Source organism: Cydia strobilella, chromosome 1 (assembly GCF_947568885.1).
Source record: "Cydia strobilella chromosome 1, ilCydStro3.1, whole genome shotgun sequence".
Lineage (NCBI taxonomy): Eukaryota > Metazoa > Arthropoda > Insecta > Lepidoptera > Tortricidae > Cydia > Cydia strobilella.
This window is the reverse complement of record NC_086041.1, coordinates 29,953,296-29,978,965: the sequence shown is the minus strand read 5'-3', so window position 1 is coordinate 29,978,965 and position 25,670 is coordinate 29,953,296. Positions and strand designations below refer to the sequence as shown.

The window sequence follows — 25,670 nt, the reverse complement described above, 5'->3', positions numbered from 1 at the left end:
TTTTACAAAAGGACAAAATCTTTCAAATGACACGGTTGCTTAGTCAGTAAAAATTCTGCCGAAATTAACTTTCACCCCACAAAGCAGGCGGACGCGAAGAATGGCAACCATTGTTCGCAAAACTGTACTAAAGGGGTGACAATGTCGTCGACTCGTGGCACACCACAGCGGAATGCAATGTTGACTCACTTTCTAACTTAGATTCATACTTTTTATTCAGTTTCAGTAGTGAATGTATCTGAGTACTCGTTCAGTAAACGAAGTTCGAAACGGTAGGTATGCGTCGGCCGCACGGTATCGATCAAGGCTTCACCGCGCGACCCCTCACTCCGTTACAAACCGTCTAGGCTTTCCGGAAAACCCAACTACGGTGCACTGCAACTAAATAATTTACATGGTGTCTATCAACTCGAGCTTATTGATCTTGGAGGAACATAACGTCGGCTAAAGTCGCAAACCTCTTATCTCCTCCTTTTTTTGCATCAATCAAATAATAAAAGAGGTTTTCAACTTTAGATACTGCCTTTAAATCCCCTCCTCCCTTGGAGGAGATAAGAAGTTTGCGACTTTAGCCGACGATAACTATCAATATAAGTTTGGTCGAAATTAAACTATCGTGAGACATATTTCAAAATATTTAGATCAGTACGGTTTCGCTATAGTGTTGAAATGTTTCAAAAGTCTGAACTAGTTTTGCAAACGTCTTAAAATCATTATTTCAACTTTCCATGGCAATTACCATTAGCTGTGTGCTAACCAAAATACCACTTAGTGTCTGTTGTTTTTCCGCCGGCTAGCGATGAATAAGAAACGATTACAGCTCCTGAACATCTGAAGTGCCACTGCCACCCTTTGTTTGTGCCTGTTTAACGCGAGGGGAGGCGAGAGGGCCGCTACTGCCTACTGCGTCGCATTTTTGAAGGGCCGGAATTAGGTCAGCGGTGTTTAGAGATCTGCTGACGTATCACCGCATATCTGCCTATATACACATATCTACAAAACTATACGAAGCGCGGAATTTTTATTCGCGAACATTGCATATAATGCGGGACATAAATAGCACGACGACTTTAACACGCCAGTTGTAGTGGATGCGCCTTAGCGATGCCCATGGCACTTGATCAATGACAGATAATTGCAGATAATGGTGCACAGGCCTGCCAAAACCAAGTCCTAGACACAGGCGTGGAGATAACGGAAAACAAGGAAAAGGTTATGTGTTACAGTCCTTCAGGGGCACAGGCAAAAATTTAGCGTCGCCAAGTGGCAAACGCTCCGTCAAAACGAGTAAGCAAAACTTTTTAAATTCAAGTGGGTACACCGGACTCGGTTATCCTTCTACGCTGTTATAACAACATTCCAAAAATCCTCAAACGCGGCTGATCATCTGTTACACTCGTGAACGCCGAAAAAAATAGCAACGCCACCCAAAACGAACATTTGTAACGAAGTAAACTCGATACTCACGAGTGATGTCATCGGATCCCATTTTGATTAAATCACAACAAACACACAAAAGGTAATGGTCTTTTAATGAGTCACTTAGGCACGGTGTTCGCGAAGTTGCATGGATCGCAGGTGCGGGCGACTTGAGCGCGGCGGCAGGTCGCGCGCTTGTGAGCTGCTCGCGGTTCGCGACTGCTGCTAAAAATAGCGATGGTGGCACCCGCCCATCCCGCACCACCAGACTATACCCTATCTATGGAACGCCAATGATCATGCAATACATCAACGCATCACTGTTATTGCTAGCTAAACTGCTGACGTAGATGCGTGTATTATTTAATAGAAGTCTGGTGGTTTTTCTTCTGTAGATAGCAATACTACTTATCGAAATTCGTCAGAGGCGTGGTTATGTGGCAATATAATTATGAGTTGCACGCGACATTATAAATTGGTCCAAATTGCGAATATTCGCGGGACTTTCACATTGTTGAGAGCCAACATGCCGCTTTCATGAGATAAGATAGTGCTATCGTCCTCTCCCGGTAAATAGCTGATAATAGGCAACAGCGAATGTTTGCGATGCACATTCAAGTTTTAGGATACCTAATAATAGTGTCCTTATTACAACTACGATGTCTAAAATTATATATACCATCGTGATTAAAGTTAAAATTTTAAAAAAGTTAGCTAAGTAGGTACTTAGTACCTAAAAATTAATAAAGGATTCAAAATTGTCTTAACACTAAGCATTATCCTCACGTTCAGACATAGGTATCGGACTTTTTCCGTTAATTCTTCTTTTTAAATCGCGTAAATACCTTGTAATCAACGTAGTTAAAGCGAACGTAACAAATTTTTAACCCAATTAAATGACATTTTCCTAGGTACTTACAGGCGCAATTATCTTCAGTCTGCAACCGCTCAACTCCAACTACCCAATTTTTAATAGCCGACAGAAAACTTCAATAACTTTCGGGAGGAAATCGATAAAAAGTGTACATATGGTAGCTTTGGTAACCAGCAAATGCGTTCATGAGTCACCACGTCCGCTTTGACCCGTGGATAACATGCATCGATTTTTTCGCCGATGCGACACGTATGCTACGGTACGGGCGGGTATGGCACGGCTACGATACGCGAGTATGGATACAGGGACTCGAGGGACTTTAATGCAGTTCGAATATACCATTCAAGATGCACAACCTTATTACAATGACATAAGACCCACTTAGGTATTAAGTTTGTACAGCTTCCGGGGTGCTCTCATTGTTGGCGGACGTCCTTTCTTTCCGCCTGCAACGTGGGTTGTTGCGCCGTTAGTGCAGCGGTCAACGCTCTTGCCGCTCCGCCACCTCTCAGACCCCCGCGACCCCGCACCCCGCGCGCATCCCAATCTTAATACCTACGTACTGAAGTCTTCGTCGTGAAAAAACCTAATGACCCATGATTCATCGCCGTCACGCGCCTACCAGTTTTTGCTCAGGCTTTTTAGTTTTTGAGACCTTGAACGGCCATTGTTGCTTAAAATCCAGCGCGTGCAGCGCCAGTTCGGGCCGAAACTGGACAATGAAATCATGAGATGCAAATAGCATACGCTTCAAAATATTAAACACGCTACTGTGACTTTGCTTTGCAATCACAAAACATTTCCTAGACTTGTGACTAATCTTGAGTGTAAAAGTCGTGGTCCTGGAAATAGAAGTTCTGATGAATCTGGCAAAATGACAATTAATGGTTAATAAGTTTGTAAAAGAATATGTCTTACCAAGTCCCATCTGGCAGAAGATGACTTCAGCTTCAATGACGTGAGCGACAGGCGTGCGGCTGGGCTCGGGCGCGGGTTTGGGCGGTTCCGGAGCCGGTTTGGGCGCCGCCACTGGGGCGGGCACTGGTGCGGGCTTGGGCTGGGGCGCGGGCTCGAGCGGCTTAGGCGGCTCGGGCCGCGGCACCTCCACCGGCGGGGCGGGTGCCAGAGCCGGCGCGGGCGCTGCCGCGGGCGTGACCACGGGCGCGGGGCTGGGAGCCGGAGCCAGCACGGGCGTGGGCTCGGGCGCGGGCGCGGGCGCGGATAACGGCGCGACCGGCGCGGGCCGGTGCAGTGGGGACTCGCCGGCCGTGTCCGCGTCCGACTCGCTGTCAGTGAACTTGTCGGCTAACTGGTCGGCCAGCTTGTCCGCCGCGGAGGGCGCGCGCGGCGGGTCCGCGAACACGTCCCGTTCCATGTCCAGGAAGTTCTGGGTGGCGAGGCGCGCGGGCCCGTGACGCGGCGATTCGCTGTCGTCGCGACCCTCGCGGCCCAGGTGCTCGAAGTCATCCGTTGAGTCCTGCTCGCGCTTCATCGGAGGCAGGGGTGCCGCCGCCGGCATCTGGTCGCCGAACCCTCCTAGAAGATCATCCGTGCCGTCCATTCTAGTGTAGTGGTGGAAGAGTGTGATCGGAAGATGGGCGCGTCCCTAGGGCGCGGTGGAAAATCGTTAGTGCGCAGTTAAGGCGGTTGCCGTGTCGTGGGGGCGCCGGGCGCCGGAGGACTGAGGCTCGCGAGCGAGCGGCCGTGTGGGGTGCTGTGCGACGTCACTCTGCACGACGAGCGGTATTACTCATCGCCGGCCCGCCAGTGCGAGGAGCCCGCCCTTGCCTTGACTATGTGAACGCGCTTACAAAGAAATATATTGCTAATGTAATACAAAGTATACAAACTAAGATATATATATAATAAAGTTCCACACAGATTTTTTTTACTAGAATTTTACACGGACTGCGAATCTTTTAGCATTAGCGAACTCAATGCAGGAAAATGCAAAATTATCGACTTCCAGTTCCAGTTTCTGCTTTACCGACGGAGCTTTTTTGACAATTCGAAAATTGATTAGAGTGCGGTCAGAATGCAAGATTTGTTTTATATTTGTGTTGCACTGAGAATGACATCAAAATGTCCGGCTTTATTAACAAAGTATTGTTTATTACGCCAGCAAATTTATAAATAAATATTTTCTAATATGATATGGTCAAAAGTTAGTTGCCTAACTAGGTATTTGAACGCCGCTCTTAAGACGTTTTTCAATTTTGATTGAACTTAAATATTTCCTGTAAAACTATTAAATCAAATTTACTTTTGCGAGTTTTTCACATCATCATATGATTATTGATTTTATAAGAATTGTAATAGAAATAATACCTTTTTACAGGATTCCATTTCGTCATATTTCTAACCCGTAGTTTTGGCCTCTCAAACGACACTGATCGCATGCGATTTGCAATACATTTCGGCATTTGATTGATTTGATAGATTGAATTCGTTGCTTCTACTTAGCCAGCAACAAATAATATATCAAACCAAATTGGCAGTATAATACTCACGCCAATCGAGGCAATCGCACAATCGACCGCACGCCATTTGGTGCAAGATATGTATAGTTTGTCGAGGGACTGCCTCATTTCGGGCTTAGACGGAGAAAGTCATACTATCTTTGTCTTGCACTGGTGCTGGCGCCCAGAAGAAGGGGATGAGTGTAGTTTTTTCGTTCTTATTTACTGACAAGATTTGCTTGACCAACTATAGCCTTTTATAAAAACCACTCAGCGGTGGCGTATGGTAGCTGTCACTGTCAACGTCAGTTGTCATGTGTCTTGACAGATTTGAGAGCATTGACAGATACGCCCAGTCGATAAAGCAGGCAGACAGGCAGGCAGCATTTAATTTTCTGGTAAAGCGCAAAAAGCGCTTGTATAATGCAACATAAATAAAGCAACTCTACGCCTTGACCAGACAGCAGAAACATCGCTACAAAATATTGTAGTTCAATCTGAAGTTTGTATTGAGTGCACAAGATAAGGATGGCGGCGACGGCTGCGAACGGTAGTGTCGGCTCGTGTGAGGCGGGACCGTTGAAGAAACCACAGCAATGTAACGGAAAGGAATCTAGTGCTAATGGCAAGATAAACAATCATAAAAATGGATACACGAAGTCTACTCAGCACAGCAATCATGACGTAAGTAATTGCGATATTTTCCGTGTTAACCTCGTGCATAAACGTTTGAGTTCCCTCACGTTTGAGTTTTCCTAGTTCCTGGGGCTACATATTAGCCGAGCTGGTGTTCTGGTCATGGTGGTGATGCACTGTGGCCTGCGTACCTTAAAAATGTGAAAGTTACGAGATCTCGTGTCCGGTGTCCCGTGCGTGATTACGAGCGGGACTGTCCCACTGTGACTACTAGACCATGAAACATTCCAATAACTACTGTCACGTCTGTCACTTAATAGTATCAATTGAAATCATGAATCAGTGTTTTAATTTTATTTGATAGTTCAGTTGGATAGCAGTAAATGATTTATGTTTAGCTGCATTCAAAAGTGGTTTTTGAATGCCCTTTCATTCATGTTTTATTTCATTAATTTTGTAAAAATTTAAACCAATTTATCTAAAAAACTTCAGTGAAGTAAGTGAAGATATGACTTTTTTAAATATATTGTTTATATAAACATTTACAAGTATGATCAGGGAGCGTACAATTCATGCCGATTTATTTTGTTTAAAAGGGACGCGCGACGCTGTGCGGCGTAAGCGCCATTAACAATAAGGTGTCATATATATATGATACCCCAAATGATGTCAAGCTACATACATGATGTTTCAGGTTTTAAGTTTATTTATTGTTACCGTAATAACTAATATGGAAAATAGGATTAATCATTAATTGCTACTATCTAATCAACCTCTTCTATTTAAGTAGACGTCTATTGAGACTTGTGACATAAGACGGACAGTAAAAAACATCATTATCTGACATTGTCATACCCAATTATAAATCAATATGAGGCGTGCGGAAACAACAGATTTCAGTTAAATTTAATAAAATCGGAAACATTAATTTATTAATTATTACACAATACAGCATTTCGTTTCTAACTCATTAAGTACTCAGAAATCAGAAATCAGAAACATTTATTGTTCAAACTGTGTAGGTACAAGAAGTATAGCTAGGTACATTTTTTTATGCGTATCAACAGTTTTACCCTTTTCGGGCATACAATTACTACATTAATTAAATACTTATTTTTTATTTCAGTAACTAATGTAAAAACTAACGTAAGTGAATGTTGATAGTCTTTATCTGTCATTACATATTTAAAGAGGGTTCTCATAAGAGGGTTCTGGTGTGATTTTTCTACCCTTACAAATTTAGACTAAGTTTTGCAAATAATTCATAAAAAAAATTAAATTCATAAATTCATGTTACCCAGAAATAAAAGGCTTTTTTATTTATATTTATTTTTATTATACATATTTAAAAACGGGATGTGTTTATATACGTCATTATGACGAAACCGGCATGAATTGTACGCTCACTGCTTATTATTTACTAATGTATAGTGATGATTCGTTTGTTTACATTAATTCGACGTATTTTTGCAAACGGGAACCAACCTTAACCAAGCTTAAGTTTAAGTCTAACGACTACTCGAGTGGCGACCATGGGGGGAAGAGCGTCCTCAAAGGAGACCCCAGACGCGTTGGGACGACGACATTAAGAAGACAGCGGGAAAACAGAAGACTCCAAGTCGCACAGAACCGCGACAAATGGCGCAAAATGAAGGAGGTCTACACCCAAAGGGTAGAAAAAGGCTAAAGAGAGAGAGAGAAGTTTAAGTCTATTTTACATTTCTGTGCAGAATCTCTAGTATCAGATTATGTGCACGGTCACTAAACTCGCGTTTTGTTGTTAACTAATACAATGTCCTAATGGGTTTAGTCAAGATGTATATGCAAATATTACATGTAACTAAAATTGCATTTATTATTGAAGATTTTCTTATTCCGCTCATAATCGGACAAAAGACAGACAGATCAATAACAAATTTTAATAACTATTTAGTAGAACCAAAAAGAACAACATACAAGAAGAAATAGTTTCCATTAGGATTGTTACAAGTGTACTGTTAAAGTTTTATTGTGTCACAACTAGATAAGATATAATAAGATGATCTTTATTGGTAGCATACTGATACACGTCAAATACAGTTTTGTACAATAAACATACAAATTCCACATTACAGAGTAGGTACATAAGTACGAAATATACACAGCATAGTAATATCAGTTTTTCTGCCAACTAGCAAGTAGAGATAAGCCAGTTGTTGAACCATAAACAAGTAAAATATTTAAATAAATTATTACCCAACTACTATGATATTTTTCTCAGCCAGTTGTAGCCTATGCCTATGTCACCTATCGCTTTACAAAAAAGTACAATTAACAACTACAACCTTGATCAGTCAAGTCCATTTTGAAATTATAAATAGCATTTTGGTTTAAATTTTCATAGGCAAATAACTAAAATGTAAAAATGCTATTTAATATCATCTACACAACAAATCCCAACTATTCCAAGGTGTGTATGAGAATTTCTAGTCTACTTTATTTAATACTGATGATACATTCTGTCGGACCTCCTTTACCGTCTGCGCTTTTAGCACCTAGCACCTTGCAAAGTATGTATACTTAAAATAAATTGTTTTTTTTCTTTTCATAGTTAAATTCTTATTTTTAAAAGGTTATTATATAACCCTTACCATAAATTAATTAATGAACTTGGTACACTAAGATTCGTTTGGTTGGTTGAATGTCCACCATCCATCTAGTACAAGTACAAAAAAGTTAGCACTTTTATTCCTAACTGTACTCTATGATACTTTAAATGCACGCGCACGCTCCATCGGCGGTGAACAATCGGGCCGTAATGCGCAGGTGCCACTATTGGCACCATCGCTATCGATGATTCTCTGATTGACGAGTGCATTTTGATGTATATTATTGTGAGACTATATCCATGGTACAGTCAAGTTCATAAATATGTATACATTTCTTTACCTTAATCCATTGCAATAAGGTGAAAAAATTTATACATATTTATGAACTTGACTGTAACATGGATACATACTACTTGTAAATATAGGATTTAAAACCTTCGCTTTTTTTACCGCGTCAGGACCAAACAAGCATACAGCTTCGCATTTATAACAAGTTATAACTGAGCTTTGCTTTTAACTTATTTGTAATAAGATTTAAGCTTAATAAGTATTAAGTTTTAAGCGAGTTTAAAGCTTATTATTGATGCGTTTTACCATACCTCCCATACAACTTATTTAAAAATCAAGTAAGAAAACTTGTGCGAGTACTCGAAGCTTACTTATTTCTCAACTGACCAAAACTGAGTTTTAATTCCCACTGTAAGGAAAATGTTTGAGCAAGAATTTAATTTTTTAAATGAAAACACTATTGAAGCAATCAATGAAAATATTGAAAATAGTGGATTATTTTTAACAAGTAAATTAATTTGTAACTTTGTCTATAGCCTCTGAATTTTTATTATATTATAGGCCAGTAGGTAATCATCTAAACTGTTATTCGAAGCAGGGAATAGGAAGGCTTGACTGTGAATAGTTTTTTTTGTTACCAAGCCAAAGACATTGATAAAAATGTGGCATGGCCCAATTTCTGCAATGAATTGAGTGTCAGATAGTAGCCGCGGCGCGTGGGCACTCGAGGAAGTCGCTCTTACAAACTATTGTGTGACAATTAATTCACTTTATGTCATTCATATAAGGTTTAAAATAGCCATCAATGAGTGTCAACGTTTCTGTAATACTTAAGTGTCCATTAATGTCTGCCTTACCGCAACCTTGCGAACCCTCTTTGATTTGACTCTGTCCTTGTCTAGGCCATGCAGGCTTGTTTCACTTGAGCAGTCAAGATAAACATTGCTTTCCATTATTGAACGACTGAAAGGAAACTCATGCTCACTTCAAAACAGGCGGACAACACGGCGAGGCGATGCTTCCTTTGCGTTGGAATTGTAACATGGGGTTCTTCAAAAAGCGAATACTCAGGGTTATCGGTAGTCAGCAACGTATAAGTGGCTCTTTAAATGTTACTTATGTCCGTTAGATTGTTTCGTGCTATTATGCGGTTATCACACTGACGCGGATCCGCACGCCCCTTCGGTGTGTGAGCGAGACGCGTTTTTCCCGTATATAGCGATGTCGCGCTCGCACACCGGAACGGCGTGCGGAGCCGCATTTCATACATTACAAAGGTTGAAATTCATGAAGTGCTAATTAAAACTGTGATGTTCACAGAAACGAGCGCCACACATACCACCCCTGGACTGGAAGACATTCGGCGGCACCGAGGAGTCCTTCGAGCGCTGTTCACTCATCACTGCAGCTCTCACGCAGTTCAGCTTCTTCCTTATAATCTTCTTGAGCTACATTAATCAGTTGCTCTTCCCGCCCAAGGTCGCCACGGAGAGGAAGAGAGAGGTATGTCCCAACTGAAAAAATCTCTCCTTACAGCTGCTCAAATTTTTACCTCATTTTCTTGAGCTACATTTTAAAACAGTAGCTCTTCCCGCCCAAAGTCGCCATGGAGAGGAACAGAGAGGTATGTTCTAACTGCTCATTCAGCACTGAGAAGTCATTCGAGCACTGTTCACTCTTTGAGCTACATCATGAGCTACATTAATTAGTTGTTCTTCCCGCCCAAGGTCACCACGGAGAGGAAAAGAGGTATGTCTCAACTGAAAAAAACTCTATAGTAGCTCAGTTTTTTACCTCCTCATCTTCTTGAGCTACATTTTAAATCAGTAGCTCTTCTCGCTCAATATCGCCACGAAAGTAATATAGAGGTAGGCCGTAATTGCTCATTCAGCACTGAGGGGTCTTGCTTGCCTTGCCCAATCATTACACCAGCTCTGACAAAGCTCAGTTTCTTCCTTCTCATCTTCTTGAGCTACATAAACCAGTTTCTCTTCCCACCCAAAGTTGCCACGGAGAGGAATAGGGAGGTATGTTCTAAAGGCACATCTCACTCCCCTGCTATAAAGCAGTTCAGTTTTTTACCTTCTCATCATCTGGAGCTACATGAATCACCTGTTCTTCTCCCCCAAGTTAGGTGTGTCCTAACTGGAGCACATTACACACTGGTAAGTGTTTCGAACGCTGCTCACTCCTTAATCCTTAGCAAATTTGAAAATTGTATTTAAAACTTGAAATAGGACAACTTGAGCATCGCGATTTATTGTACTCGCGACTCGCGTTTGATGAATGAGTCAGCAGGCAAATAAGTATTGGTGTTATCAGGACATTCAGCGAGTGATAACTTCAGAAACATCAGACCATGTTTATAATCTTCATCTCATTAGTTCATGTCATGTTACCTTATCTGTATAATACGGAATAGGGGTTATTACTGCAATGTTCTGCCGCCAGTGCAGCACTAGCACCTATCGTAAACCATGGAGTAACTTATACATACTGTGCCCTAAACAGTATTTTGACAAGTTTTCACAGATAATAAAATATGACATTGATGCATCAAGGCGGTTTGTTTACAGAGGGCCTACCGGGAAACGTGGAAATTAAAATTTAGTTGTTTGCCTCTTTGTCGATCGAATTTACAAGAGTAATAGAGAGGTTAGATAACGAAGTTCGAAGAAAATTCTTTCAAATTAATTAATTTTATTGCTTTGATATTGTGTAGTAAATATTAGGCAGAATATGCTTATGGATATGTGCGAAGTACTTCGTAGATGAATTAAAATGGTTGTGTCCAGTACGGTAGAAAAGTTATTCTGATATTGGTTAGGTTCAGTTACTTTAGTTACAGTGGCATAAAACACCAGTAGATGCAAATTATGCAAAAGAAAACATGAGAGTAGGTAGTGTTGTTGGACGAATGAATATGAATATGCAAACATGGCAGATTAGGCAACTCGTAAAAGGCGGCAATCATCGTTAACAGACATAGCTTAAATTAGGGATGAGACAATTTGAAGTAACCATTTAGAATATGGACCTTAATGTTAGGCTAGAAAATTTAAATTGCAACTAATATTAGTTTGTAAATGAATGTCCATCTCAAATAATTTCAAGTATAGAGGTGAGTGTTGTCAGTATCTACAGTTTAGTTATTAGTTTTTGTGCTGTAGTGTAAAAATGTAGTGATAAGATGCGTAGTCGTAGTTTTCCTAACACTGACAAAAACCCTTACCTAATTATAATCAAAGTAAAAGATGTCCTCTTAGATATTATAAAATAATTTAGCAACAGAAATTTGAGCATAGTCGACACATTTTTTTTTATGTGATAGTCAGCAAACGAGCAGACGAGCCGCCTGATGGGAGGAGGTTATCGTCGCCCATGGACATAAGCAACACCACAGGTGCTACTTAAGCGTTGCCGACCCTTTAGAACCCTAAATACCCGCTTCTTGAAGAATTCCATGTCGTAGCGCAAAGGAAATACCTCAGGAGGCAACTCATTCCACATTCTGCACAATATTGTATAATGGATCATATGGATTCATCATAAGGTTAAATTTGGCATGGCTTGTATCGTAGGTATATCGTATTGGTTTTTGCACTATACGTGGCTGTTATCGTATTCTTGGAATTCATTGAAAACTAAGTAGTTAATGATGTTGTTGACCAAATTAAAATTATAACTTGATCTAAAGATAAAGAACGAAGTTATGCAAAAAACAAAGTTACATTCTAAAAATGACTCTAAGCTAAGTCGAATGAGCTCAGCACTGCACACTGACGGTGTAAAAGTGGTAGATATGCTTACTTAGTCAAGTGTTAAAGCATTAATTCACAAAGCGATTCGCTTCTTCATCTTTCTTTTCGCAATCGTTGAATTTTTGCAGCATATAACGCATTCTAAGGTGCCATTGCAATAGCTTTCAGATCGCAGGTGTCTTTGTAGTGCCCTCTACAACAGAGCAGTGTATTCGCGTATTTGTGCTCTGGTAATTGATCTAAACGAGCCCGCGAATTCCATTAGCAGCCGCTAACAACGCCTACCCTTGTCCTGCTTACACAATCGCTTGCGCAACTAACAGGAGCAAACTATATCGAGGCAGTGTCGGCCCGAGTCCTTGATCAGGGTAGAGCGAAATCGGGTTTTGGCGCCCTTCTTTGAAGCGCGCGTCTTTTTTTTATGTTGTTTTTTCTTTTGACATTTTGGCGCCCCCCTTGCCATCCGGCGCCTAGAGCGGCCGCTCCACTCGCTCTACCCTAGATCCGGCCCTGACTCGAGGGCAATGAAAACGGGTCACTTTGAATGGTTATTTCTCAGTCTGTAAAATGACAGATACACTCATGATCCGTAGTTCCGAAAACCTAATTGTGTAGGTATCACAAGCGGTCGGGTTTCGGATCCATGAGTCTGAATTCCGCATCCCTACCCTTCGGTACTACCACGTACTACTTACTGTACTTACACCAGTTAAACCTACCTAAAGCCTCAACAATCGCTATATCGTTTTATGACCTGCGTCAAATTCCCGTATCGATTTCATATTAATGTGCGTGGGAATAGACATACGACCATTGCTTTACTTCTTTTATTCAAGGGTAACATTACTGGTTTTCGTTGGCATCATAATATTTCAAAAAAAAAAAGATGAAAGTTTAGAAGAAATGTAACCAGACTACAGATTTTTCTCGTATTGTCTTTTTTTTAAGTAGTTTTTCTCGTATTGTCTTCTTTTTTTTAAAATGTAATGTGAGAATTTACGCGTTTAAATCTCAAACATCTACTCTAAACCAAAAATACAAAATACAAAGCTTCATGTGTCGTTTTCAAGCAACATTGTCGCTTGTCATAAGGACGCCGTGACAGGTTTTTCGTATAAAAATACAAGCAATTTTCGTCCTTATGGTAAGCGACGATGTGGTATCTTTTGATTGTAAACGTCACAAATGCTCAACTACACAATAAGGTTTTACGGCAATAAGGCTACACACGAACTTTGAGGTCACGTCAAGCTGGTTCCACCGAGAAACTTCGCCCGCGCTCTTGTAACTAACAAGAATAGTCGCCAGGTTTCACGCAGGAAAGTAGGTTATAGACTACCGCAGTGACGTCACTCCACAGGCCCGTCCACGTCTACGTCGCACCTTCCCGAGACATGACACCGCGGGCAAAATCTAGTCTCATCAGACTATGTACTTAGAAATAGGTTTAGCCCAACCTAATATATAGATTTAGCCCAATATGCGGGGATCTCAACATTTGTTGTCTGGAGCTCCACGTCGTGGAAATAAAGGAAATCTTACGAGTTTGTTTATCTATTTCTACGAAATTGAGGTGTTATAACTAATTTAAGAATTTGGAATTTCTCTATTGGGAAATAATTATCCCCACTGACTTTTCCTTTTTATTATTTTAAAATGCGTTTTTCTTAAAAGCCATACCAACATATTTTTTTATCTGATTCTACATGTATTAACAAGAATATTTTGCTTCGTGTTCTGCTCAGTAGCATTGATTCCGTGTAGAGGTTTTGTTATCGCGTTTTATTTTTTATATTGTTTATTTACAATTTGCCTCGTTCGATTATTTTTATAGCATATTCTGGAAAACAATAACATGTTCCAATAACGAAACATTTTGTCAGAGTCGATTGTAAGGTTTAAAGCAACATAAAAATATTTAGTAAAAAATCCGTCCATTCTGTCGAGATAAAGTACTAAAACAACCGGCCATGTACGAACCGGTATCGCCCTCTGATGTGCCATCACATTTGATTTATTTATTTAACCTTTAATGCACAATATCAGAATAAGTAAATTACAATACTCCCCGTTGCATTGACTGTATCGAGGATCACTAAAAGTACCTATTGAAATATTTACCAAAGTAGGTACCGAAATATTCGTGATTCATGGAACAATAACTATAAGTTGTGGGCGGGAAGCGGGAATGCAACATTTTATCGCATTAAAAACACTTCACGTCTGTTTCCATTGACATTGCTCATTCGTATTTAGCTGTAGTAAAAAAATATATTTAACTAAAACTTTGTAACGAATATAACTTTTTGTGTGTAGCGCAGTCGAGGAGTCTTCTATTAATTGGAACGGCTGGTCTATTTAATCGATCAGATTGACGACAGCCTATGATTGGCTTGAAGCTCGGTGCGGCACATTACGGTACACTTTCCCCTTAGACTCTAAATAGTCAATCAGTCGTGCAAAAATTACCTACGTCTAGTTGGCTATTTTAAAGTCTTAACTGAAACAACTACCTACTAATGTACCTACCGTAGAATGTGCCTACTTTGCTTCAAAATTTGGTCCAAAATTTGAAATTCATAATGAATTTTTATAATGATTATATTGTGGTATGTTGATACACAGGCATGCCGATTTAGATATAGTTTTAATGTATATATAAAAAGTATCGGAGCACGATTGTGGTCCGGGGTAATTACCCAACGGGGAGAAAATAAGGCATATTTTACATACAGTTACATTTTTAGGATGTAGCTGTAGTAGTAGGATTTAGATACGATACAATACTCGAGTATTCACGTCATGCTCTCCAGCAACCCCACATTGCGTTTTAGCATTTTTCATTATTTGAGGATTTAGTACACAATAGGTACTCAATTGGTACTAACTTAAAAAAAATTGTACCTCAATAGATTTGGAGTAAAAAGCAAAAGTATTAGGGGTTGCTTTAGAGGATCCTCCCAGCAACCCCCCCCCCTCCCGAGTCCCTCCGAGGACATATTTTGCGAGCTTTCTAGCCATTATTAGGTAATTACACTAGAAATAGTCAATTTATTTGAGGGTAAAATCGTAGTACAAAATTTTCTGGCCACTCGTTTAGTGGAAAATGTATTATTTATGTAAGAACTCGCGGGAGGGGGTTGCTGGGAGAATCCTCTACACTCTGTAGAGTCTACAGCAACCACAAATACTTTTGGCTTTTACTCCAAATCTATTGAGGTACAAAAGTAAAAATTGAGTACCTATATTGTGTACTAAATCCTTACATAATGAAAAATGCCAAAACGCAATGTGGGGTTGTTGGAAAGCATGACGTAAGTATTCAGGTACAGAGTGATCGATCGCTATCGCTACTGATAAGCACCTGAATCACGCAGAGGCACGGCATGCGTTACACTGACTGACGAGTACATGATGTACTAAGTACTTGATAAGGAATTATTGATTTTTTTCCTATATCGAGTCTGCTAAATATTTTAAAATTTGTTAACGTCACTTCTAGTTTGCTGCTTGGTGTGTTGTAAGCTTAGGATTCGTAAATTCGTTGCTTAATCATAGTTGAAGGAGGAGGTAATCTGAAAGTGAAAGGCGACTTCTGCAGAAATGTAGTTACAAAGTGCAGGAATTTTTGCCATCATGAGATGACACTAGACACTACCTAATAATTGTGACCATACTTTGGAGTTTTTATCCAACAGTCCGTGACGACCGGTCTGGCCTAGTGGGTAGTGACCCTGCCTGTGAAGCCGATGGTCCTGGGTTCGAATCCCGGTAAGGGCATTTATTTGTTCCTGAGTCATGGGTGTTTTCTATGTATTTAAGTATTTATATATTATATATATCGTTGTCTGAGTACCCATAACACAAGCCTCCTTGGGCTTACCGTGGGACTTGGTCAATCTGTGTACCTAAGAATGTCCTATAATATTTATTTATTTATTTATTATTTATTTTATTAACAGTGGACTTCTTGTACTGACACTCTGTACAGATGTAGTGAACAATCCTTTGCCATTGTATTTTCTCGGAAACGTTCATATTTGTCAACTTCTGTCAACCTCAGTAATTTTTGTACTGAGACTCACTGGAATAACGTAACACGTTCGAAAATACGAAATACGACGGAAAAGATCATTCACTACATCTGTAACTAGGTACTGTATGTATTGTCCATATAAGAAAGTTTGCTAGCCCAAAATAGGGCCAGTTGTTGCATCGATAGCAAAGAACTGTTAATTGATGATATTTAATTGTCTTCGCAGGGCTACGCACCGCTATACAACCCGTTCGACCAGTTCTACTCGCGCTATGTGTACCGACGAGTGAAACACTGCTTCAATCGACCAGTCTGCTCCACACCTGAAGCGGAGATCACGCTGAAAGAGCGCGCCACCAACGACTACAACTGGACCTTCAGGTAACCCTTGTCGGAACCTGAACTACATACATGAATTATTTATTTCGAGCCTGTCGTGTTGCACTGCTGGTGCTGGGCAAAGCTCTCCTACCTAATTTCTCCACTGATCCAGTGCATCGCTGGCGGTCTGCCAGATCCTCGATTTGAGTTTTCAGACTCCCACTCCGTAATTATTATGCCCCACAACTCATTCGGCAGGCGTGGCCAGCTCAGTCCCATTTTAGCTTGGCCGCCTTCCGAGCTACATCGACGATGTTGGGTCTTGGAACGCAGCGCACCTATTTATATTTCTTCACCTTAAAAACATAGGCCTCCAATCTATTTTTCCACCCGCATGGATCCTTTCAACTCCTGCCGGCTCTCTTGTGGTATTCGTTCGGGGACTGCTCACGAGAGTATCCCGACCAACGCATTTCGAATTTCTGCGTTTGCGTTAGTATGATTTTACTCTTACCATAAATAAATGCTTTAAATATTCCTACTCTGATTTCAGGTTCACGGGACGCGAGCTGAAATGCGTGAACCTGGGCTCGTACAACTACCTGGGGTACCGAGGCGGCAACGCCGACGTGGAGGCGGCCACTCGCCGCTACGGGCTCGCCCTGGGCTCGTCGCGGGCGGAGCTGGGCTCCTGTCCGTTGCATGCTCAGCTCGAGTCTGAGCTTGCTGAGTTTTTGGGTGTTGAGGTAAGACAGAAAGAGCCGCTACCCGACTTAACTACTCTCCAAAATTTGTATAAGGGTTACTCTTCTGGTTTTAGCTATTCATTCATACGTGATCTACCTACGGCAGAGCTCGTGGTGTTTTTAACAAAATGTTTAGCTTCAGAAGCTTGCTCAGAGAGTACTAAGGAAACAACATTTTCTCAAAAACTCATTATATTTCTTTTCTTTTTCTCAGTTTTTTAAGTTCAGATTGAGTTTCCAAAAATATTGCCATTGCCACAAATGCACAAATTACTAATCATGCCAGGCCTGCTGGGTTGTTAATGCAACTTGCAACTTTTCAGACAGATTGAACTCAAAAAGCTCATAGTAAGATTTATTTGTTTTGTCTTTTACGTGTCCTTAAATGTTTAAATGTTTGTTTTCAGGCAGCCGTGGTAGTAGGAATGGGTTTCGCCACCAACTCCCTCATGCTGCCCGGCCTCCTGGCGCCCGGTGCGCTGGTCCTGAGCGACGAGAACAACCACGCGAGTTTAATACTGGGGCTGCGGCTGGCGGGAGTGACCGTGAGAGTGTTCCGGCACAACGACGTGAGGCACCTCGAGCAGCTCGCGAGGAAAGCGAGGGCGGAGGGGAAGTGGGAGAAGATTGTTATTGTAAGTCTTTCGTTTGTTACCCTCTTAAGCTACCCTGAATTTTGAAAACCGGACTAATTTCTAAATAAGGCTTCATTTGCCCTCCAGGTTGAAAGTTCAGATAGACGTCATTTTCGTTAAAACCATTACTTTGGCTAATTAAATAAAGTAAATAACAAATATGAGGAAGACCAAAATTGTTTGAGCTGTAAAGTTTTGAAAGTTGAATTCTACCAAGTTGTTCGTTGTTGCAGGTAGTAGAAGGCGTGTACAGCATGGAGGGCTCCGTGGCGGCGCTGCCGGCCGTGGTGGCGTTGAAGAAGCGTCTCGGGCTGCACCTGTACCTGGACGAGGCGCACAGCGTGGGCGCGCTGGGTCCGCGCGGGCGCGGCGCCACGGACGCGTGCGGCGTGGACCCCGCCGACGTGGACGTGCTCATGGGCACCTTCACTAAGAGCTTCAGGGCTGCGGGCGGGTACATCGCGGGTATGTACCTATTTATATTAGTGGCAACTTGGCTAAGATGTAGTTAGATAAAGCGCGCGGTATAGGAGCCCTGGGCCCGCAAGGGTGGTGTCAGTCCGAGAGATGTTGACGTGCTAATTGGCACGTTTACTAAGAGTGGTTTCACATTGTCCGATCCGATATCAAATGTCGGGTGTTTCTCTGTATTTATTTATGCATTAAATCATTATTACTAAAAACCGGCCAAGTGCGAGTCGGACTCGCGCACGAAGGGTTCCGTACCATTACGAAAAAAAAAAACAGCAAAAAAATCACGTTTGTTGTATGGGAGCCCCATTTAAATATTTATATTATTCTGTTTTTGGTGTTTGTTGTTATATCGGCAACAGAAATACATCATCTGTGAAAATTTCAACTGTCTAGCTATCACGGTTCATGACATGCAGCCTGGTGACAGACAGACAGACAGACGGACAGCGGAGTCTTAGTAATAGGGTCCCGTTTTTACCCTTTGGGTACGGAACCCTAAAAACGATGAATAACGCAAAAAGGCGGACTTAATGCTAATGGCACTCTCCTGCAGCTGTTTTTGTCATAGGCACCTTCCGACATCCGATATCGGAATGGCGCTTCCGATAAATTTAGCCATGTCGGAGCCCCCCGTCAGTTGTCGGACCGATAATATTTGTTTGTGTGCGTATGTGTAGGCATAATGCTTCTTGTAGTACATGACCGCTAAAGACGGCGCCCGGGCGCGCCCTCGCGGCCTGACTACGCGGATGTCGGATCCTACATCTGATATCGGATCGGACAATGTGAAAACGCTCGTAACTGCTTTCGGGCTTCAGGCGGCTGGCGGGTATATAGCGTGGGTATAGTCAAATATATGTTTACACTTTTACACTTTATTCCTTTGTAATAAGGTGATTAAATGTAAACATATTTGACGTAGACTTTGCTTATTGGTACTAGTAGCTCTGTAACAATTGCACCTCGCCTTCCGCCATTGTTTGTCACGGACAAAATGTATGACGAATTGAATATTTTATTGAAATAAATATCAGTAAGACCGTAGAAAGGAATAGAAAACAGCGAGATAATATGCGGATACGATCCGCAGGGGAAACGCAACGGTTAGCCTATAGAAGATAGGATTTGGGGAAAAAATAAATTTAGGGGTCAAAATTTTGAGAAAATCAATATCCGGCTCGAAGGACCAGAAAATGTGGCGTAAAGCCAGTGGACTGTAGTTGGTGTTTTAGCATATATTAATCCAATAGATTTAGGTGCTATGAAAGCACGGTACTACGAATGCGTGTGGCGTTAGTAGAGAGAAAAAGAGGAATTAATTTTATTAGGATTAAACAGGTAAAATATATAACAGTGGTTAATGTTTAAGATACGTTGAAATTTATATGTATATTTAGGTAAGAAAATTTAATTTGCTTGGAGTTTTCATTTTGTTTATACCCTGTTTTCACATTGACATTGCAGAAAATTACGGAAAAATGATATGAAATGTAGTGGTTTCGCTAAAAGTTTCTGTAGTTCACGGCATCATTGTGCAACAGAGTTATTTGTTCATAATAATTTCAGTATAATTGTTAATTTTTTTACATTGAATTGGGGCAGTTATAAGAGAATTATCTGAATACATGATTATTACTTATTGAATCAACCTTCAACCAACCATTTTGTCATGCACACAAATTTTAACATTCACTCATTCGATCCATTCGTGCCAGCTCTAGTGAAATCATCTATAATATATGTCAAACCTTAAGGCTAGAGCACAACGGCTGCGTTTGTGCGTAGACGTGCACGTGCGCGTGCGCTAAAATATCTGAGCCGCGCACGCACACGTCACGCAAGCGGTGTGCCGTCTCTCATAAGGATCTGTATACACTCGATGTACATACCTAGTGAACCGGCTTATTTTTCGGACTTAAGAGTAACGTCAAACCTTAAATAGTTTTCATAACCTCTAAAGTCCGCCTCGATATCTACAGGTTCCCGGCAACTCGTGAACTGGGTGCGCGCGCACGGGCACGCGCACGCGTACGCGCAGAGCATGGCGCCGCCCGTCGCCGCGCAAATACTTAGCGCGCTCAGGGATCTACGCGCTGAATCTGGCCAGGCGCGTGTGGCCACGCTTAGGGATAACACGAGATACTTCCGCGAACGGTCAGTATTACTATTTGGCCTATCAGGTCGGCTCACTATAACTAACTCTCGTCAGGTTTCGGCGCAGAGCATGACACCGCCCGTCGTCGCGCTTTAAGATTTACGAGCGCAGTACCTACGGCCAGGTGCGGGGGTCGAGCTTAGGGATAATACGAGATATTTCCGCGAACGGTTAGTATTACTTTTGCGGTGTCTCTTGATTTAGATTTTGTGTCTGCGTGGAGCATTGAACTTGTTGTTGCGCAAGTACTCAGCGCGCTCAGGCTCCGCTGTCACGCGTGGCTGCTCTTAGGGACAATACAAGATACTTTAGCGAACGGTGATAGGTGATAGTAAGTATTATTTCTCTTTTAAGAAGTCAGTAAGGGAGGGTTACATTTACAGTGCCTTTCGTAAGGTTTACGGGCAGATAATGACGTCACCCATCGTTGTGCAAGTAGGTACTTAACGCGCTTAGAATCTGCGCGCGGAATCCGGGCCGCGCTTAGAATTAACATGAGATAATTCCGCGAACGGTCTGTACTCTCACTGTGATTTGGAAGGAAAATAATAACATAAATAGTTTTCTCTAATTATATTCTCTAACATTCGAATTCGGAGATTTGCATTTGCGAATAAGAAGAATGCGACATTCGTGACTTGTTTTCTATCTTCTGAGACATTCCTGCCGGACTTATTTTAACCTTTTGAACGCCAAGCATTGACGTAACTCGACGTGACACCGCAATGAAGCAAAATAAAACCTTAGAGAACAATAGTGATTACAAAACAGGATATCGATATTTTCACTGATTTCGTTTTTGACATACTTAGATTAGAAGAACCACTACACAGGTGTTTTACAATATAATATTAGATAATTCTGGCTTTTAGCTCTACTAAAAACCTTTAAATAACGTATTTAAATATCAAAATGTACTTGTAACTTCGACTCAAATCTCTCAATAATGCCACATCACTACTTGGTGGTGACGTCAGGCATCGGACGTGAAGTGCCGTCATGGGCGCACGGAACACTGATAAGCGCGCGTTACTCAGAGATGTGCAAACCCGTTGTCGATTATTATTACCTACTAATTAGCAAACTGCAGTATCGTTACAATAAAATAAATGCATAAGGGGTTACATTATCACAAAAGGTCAGTACCGTCTTTCAAACCAAGTTGTTTAAATTAAGCACGAAAACAAGTACCGTAACAGCACAAATAGCAGTTATTTTAGCAAAAACAACTCCTATTACAAAATGTATGGGATTAAGCCATATCTATTATTGATGGCGCTAGCGTGTTTGTCGGAACTGCGCGAAACGATTTCTATTAGGAGATTGTTACTTTCATATAATAATATTATTCCTCCATGACTCGGTCACATCACTAGGCGACGTCAAGTGCCGTTTTTGGCGTGGCTAGCTATGCTATTTACTGGGTAAGTCGTATTATAACATAATGTTGTTTTTTTTAACCTTCTATTCATAGTTGAATTGTAATAAAGTTATACAATAAAGTAGAAGGGCAAAATAAAATAATGCAAATACAAACAAAGAAATATAGTTATTTATTAAAGAGTCTTTGATAAATTAAGTTTGGACGGCAAATGACGTCGGCGGCGTGAGTGGCACAAAATGTCGACGACGTGATTTACCGTCTTTGGCGGTCAAAAGGTTAAAACACTCAATTATGGACAATACTAATCTTCTAAGAACAGATTAAATTACTTACTATGATGTCTTTTTTGTGGGGGCGCCACGAGCCTTCAGGAAATTGTCATATACGTGACCGGATAGCCGAGTGGTTCGGGCACCGGTCCGGTAAACGGGGGACGCTGGTTCGATTCCAGCACTTGAGGCTTTGGTAATTTTTCCTTCGTATATGACATTTATTTCGGTTGAATACTAATGTTATTATTTCGTTTATTGCAGACTACGCGCGATGGGAGTAGTTACGTACGGGCACCCCCAGTCCCCCGTGGTCCCCATGATGGTGTACTCGTTCAGCAAGATGGCCGCGTGCGTGGAGCGGCTCACGGCGGCCGGCGTGGCCACCGTCGGCGTCGGCTTCCCCGCCACGCCGCTACACCAGGCCCGCATACGGTGAGTTACGAGTACGACGCCCGCACGGGTAACTGAGTATTGTTGTTCTAACTCACCCCAGAAATACATAGAATACTGACGTAATTCCGTACCACGCCTTAGAGCGGTTTCGCACTACGTCCGATCCGAACCCGTGAAAATCGGACGTAGTGCGAAACCGCTCTTACTATCCTCACCAACACTTTTAGTCTTGCACTATTTGTTCGCATTTGTACTTTCTAATTTATAACTGCTGCTACTTAATAAATAAAAAAATTGATTTGTGTTTTTAAGTAGTCACACTATATCTTCTGACCTCGGCCACCAGAGGTGTTAGTCACTTTTTCTTTAGCATTTGACATTTATTTCATTTTATAAACTTTATAATAACACTTATAACCGGGCTTATTGTACCTGGGTCTATTTTTCTTTAAAATTTCTTTGTAGTTTTACATGTATGTAAATGTATAATTATTGGTGCAATAATATTGACTTGCTTATAGTTTATCAAAGGACTGTCTCATTTCAAACATAGAGAGGATCATGCTATTTTTGTCTTACACTAGTACTAGTAGCCAAAAGAAAATGAGTATAGTTTTTTTGTTCTTAATTTACTGACAATTTGGTTTGACCAACTTTATCTCGTCCACAGGTTCTGCCTATCAGCGGCGCACACACGAGAGCAACTCGACAAAGCGCTCGCGGCCATCGAAGCGGCGGCCGACGAGCTCGGCCTGCGATACTCACGCCTCCCGCACTAGCTTTACTTTACGCGGTTATCATGTTGGTGTGAGCGAGACACCGTGTATGCGCTGTCGCGCTCGCACACTGGAGCGGCGATCCGCATCCAATGTGAAGACCGCCTTAGCGTACGAGTGTATGTGAGATTACTCAATAAATTATTTTATGTTGCTTGGTGTGTCATTTACCAAAAGACGGTCCGATTTTTGTTTATGCCTTTATAAGGCTTTATAATTTTGAACTTTGTTTCAAAGTGATAGGATTCAATTTTGCATAATTTCTGTCGCCCTTATGCCTTATTAATGGTTAAAAGCTTGTTTCACGAATTAAATCAATGGAAACTTCATTTCTTAGGAATATCTAAGTACCTACGTATTTGTTTTAAAGGCAACTTTTGTAGTTCATGAACAAATAGTATAGGGGTATAGGTATCACATGTATGAATTAATATCAGATGTGCAAACACGTGTAATAAAACACAAAATACTTTACGATAAAAAATTTATTGATATAATAATTATTTATTTATAACAATCGAAAGGGGCGCGGGCCCTCAGCTATTCTACCGTGACCTTACTCCTTTGTACTTCCTACGACACACATTATTGCCAGTCCCGGAGCCCCACCTTTATAGCAAGCTGTATAAATGTAAATTATTCAAAATAAAAGCACTTAAAAATGTTCACACAATTTTGAAAGCGCAGGCCGCCGGGACGATCCTATTATCATTACCATTACCGATACAATTCAGAATGTAAAATATCCTCATATTAGATACATTTACAAAGCTAAGGATGATACCTGCTTTATTAAGTTACTCTGAAATATCTTACATACACAATTAGTGAGTATTAAGGAAAATAATTGAACAGCATGTATTATCAATAAGCCAATAAAAGAAACGAAATTAGTCCGGTTAAGATGGCGTTAAAATCTGAAGTGCCGCAAAAAGATAGATTGGCAGTAATGGTAGGTACATTAGTGCCAATAAAAATGGAGTTAATGCAATATTTCTCGAGCAACTTGATAAAACAGTCTCACGGCCTAACATGCGTGATATCACTGCAATCATGCAATGTGGTGGGCGCGGATATTTATTTTACCCGCACCGCTGGGCCTGCTCGTAGTTAATATTATAAGCAACGAATTGGGTACGGTCATCAAGTTACACTGGATAAGTTTATTCGTTTGTTTCATAGTAATATAACGTAATAAGTAGCAGTTAAACACATCGCATGATAGGCCGACATGTATTGGACAAGCGAAACACCTAAAGACTAAGCTTGGAGGTTGTGGTCGGTACAAAAATAGAGCGGATAGCTCGCTATCATACTTAACGTCTTGTCTTGCCCGCCACTTCATTTAAATCCATAACAACCGCACAACAAGGTCGCTTTTTGTAAAGTCCGCGGGTCCTACGCTAAACCATCCTTAATTTTAATGATATAACATTTCAAGTTCACTTTCAATTGAAATACGCACTAAAATAAATATAAGGCAGGTCCCAAGCATTACATATCTCATCCTAAAAGACGCAGACTCATTTTACGATATAGCTGCGTCTCTCTTAACAAGGTATGCAAGTATGAGACCTCTTATAAAACCAAGTCTTAGGTTAGTTCATGAGTTTTAGTTCATAATTAATTATTTCAACGAAACTCAGAACTTGAACGGGTATATTCATATTTCTTACATAAAGGTCAATCAATAACCAATATAAATACCTAAGTCTGTTTTTGTTGAAATAACGCATGAATATCGTGAAAATATATAAGTCCGTTTAAAGTAAATGTACGTTAGTACACGACTTACAAGTAAGATAGGTAATTACTCTCGATTTAGTTAAAACTAATTATAAAGAAACCAACTCGCCGCCATCGACTAATCGATAAATTATCAGTCGTTTGGTTCCTATACCTACGTCACAAACTGGTCCGGAGACCCTACGCGAATGAGAACCGTGACCATCACACACCAACATCTAGATCAGATTGCATTGAGAATACTCAAGACTATAGTGAATAGTGGTAAATTTTTGCCATTTTTTCTTTTAATATAAAATTGATAGTGGACAACCGCTTCTCCGTACAAACGTAGTCCCCATTTTCCTCTCTGGATATTGACATTAGGGAAAATATTTTTACATAAATTATTGTATATTAACCGTAGCTATGCCTCTTCGTTTAACTTTATGATTATTATAAGAGTTACGAGCGAAAAACAAATTTGATACAAATTTTTAAAAGCTGTTAACTCTCGCCATAATTAAAAAGCGACAAAAATCAAAGGAAGACTAACATTTTCTATAATGTTAATATTTAGACAGGAATATGAGGACTACGTTTGTATAGAGAAGCCATCCCGTAACTTTGAGTGTGTACTCTCTCTTCCGGAAATCGATTTTTCAGATCGCGATTTTTGCCATTCGCAATTTTTACCATTTTATTTTTTCTCAATAGCTTCCTTTCCC

At 40.9% G+C, this 25,670-nt stretch overlaps 2 protein-coding genes across 5 annotated transcripts in view; one reads left to right on the top strand and one right to left on the bottom strand.

The window, feature by feature from the left end:
* The window catches only part of LOC134743873 (reticulon-3-B), a 39,160-nt gene extending 35,044 nt beyond the window's left edge, over positions 1 to 4,116 (bottom strand). For 2 of the 4 annotated variants that reach the window (XM_063677503.1, XM_063677511.1), the window contains exon 1: positions 3,212 to 4,116. In XM_063677503.1, coding sequence (XP_063533573.1) covers positions 3,212 to 3,854 — 643 coding nt within the window. In that variant the 5' untranslated portion in view covers positions 3,855 to 4,116. Of the gene's footprint in view, positions 1 to 1,467; positions 1,625 to 3,211 lie in introns of those variants that run through there. The other 2 variants (XM_063677546.1, XM_063677530.1) reach the window with 2 other exon arrangements.
* A 1,119-nt stretch (positions 4,117 to 5,235) lies between these two features.
* On the top strand, positions 5,236 to 23,371 carry LOC134743664 (serine palmitoyltransferase 2-like). The gene is made up of 9 exons (XM_063677257.1): positions 5,236 to 5,436; positions 9,585 to 9,767; positions 16,288 to 16,442; positions 16,936 to 17,128; positions 17,536 to 17,763; positions 17,997 to 18,228; positions 20,217 to 20,391; positions 22,310 to 22,480; positions 23,112 to 23,371. Exons 1-9 carry the CDS (start codon positions 5,281 to 5,283, stop codon positions 23,218 to 23,220), a joined length of 1,602 nt encoding a protein of 533 aa, XP_063533327.1. The 5' UTR covers positions 5,236 to 5,280; the 3' UTR covers positions 23,221 to 23,371.
* Positions 23,372 to 25,670: the final 2,299 nt, after the last annotated feature.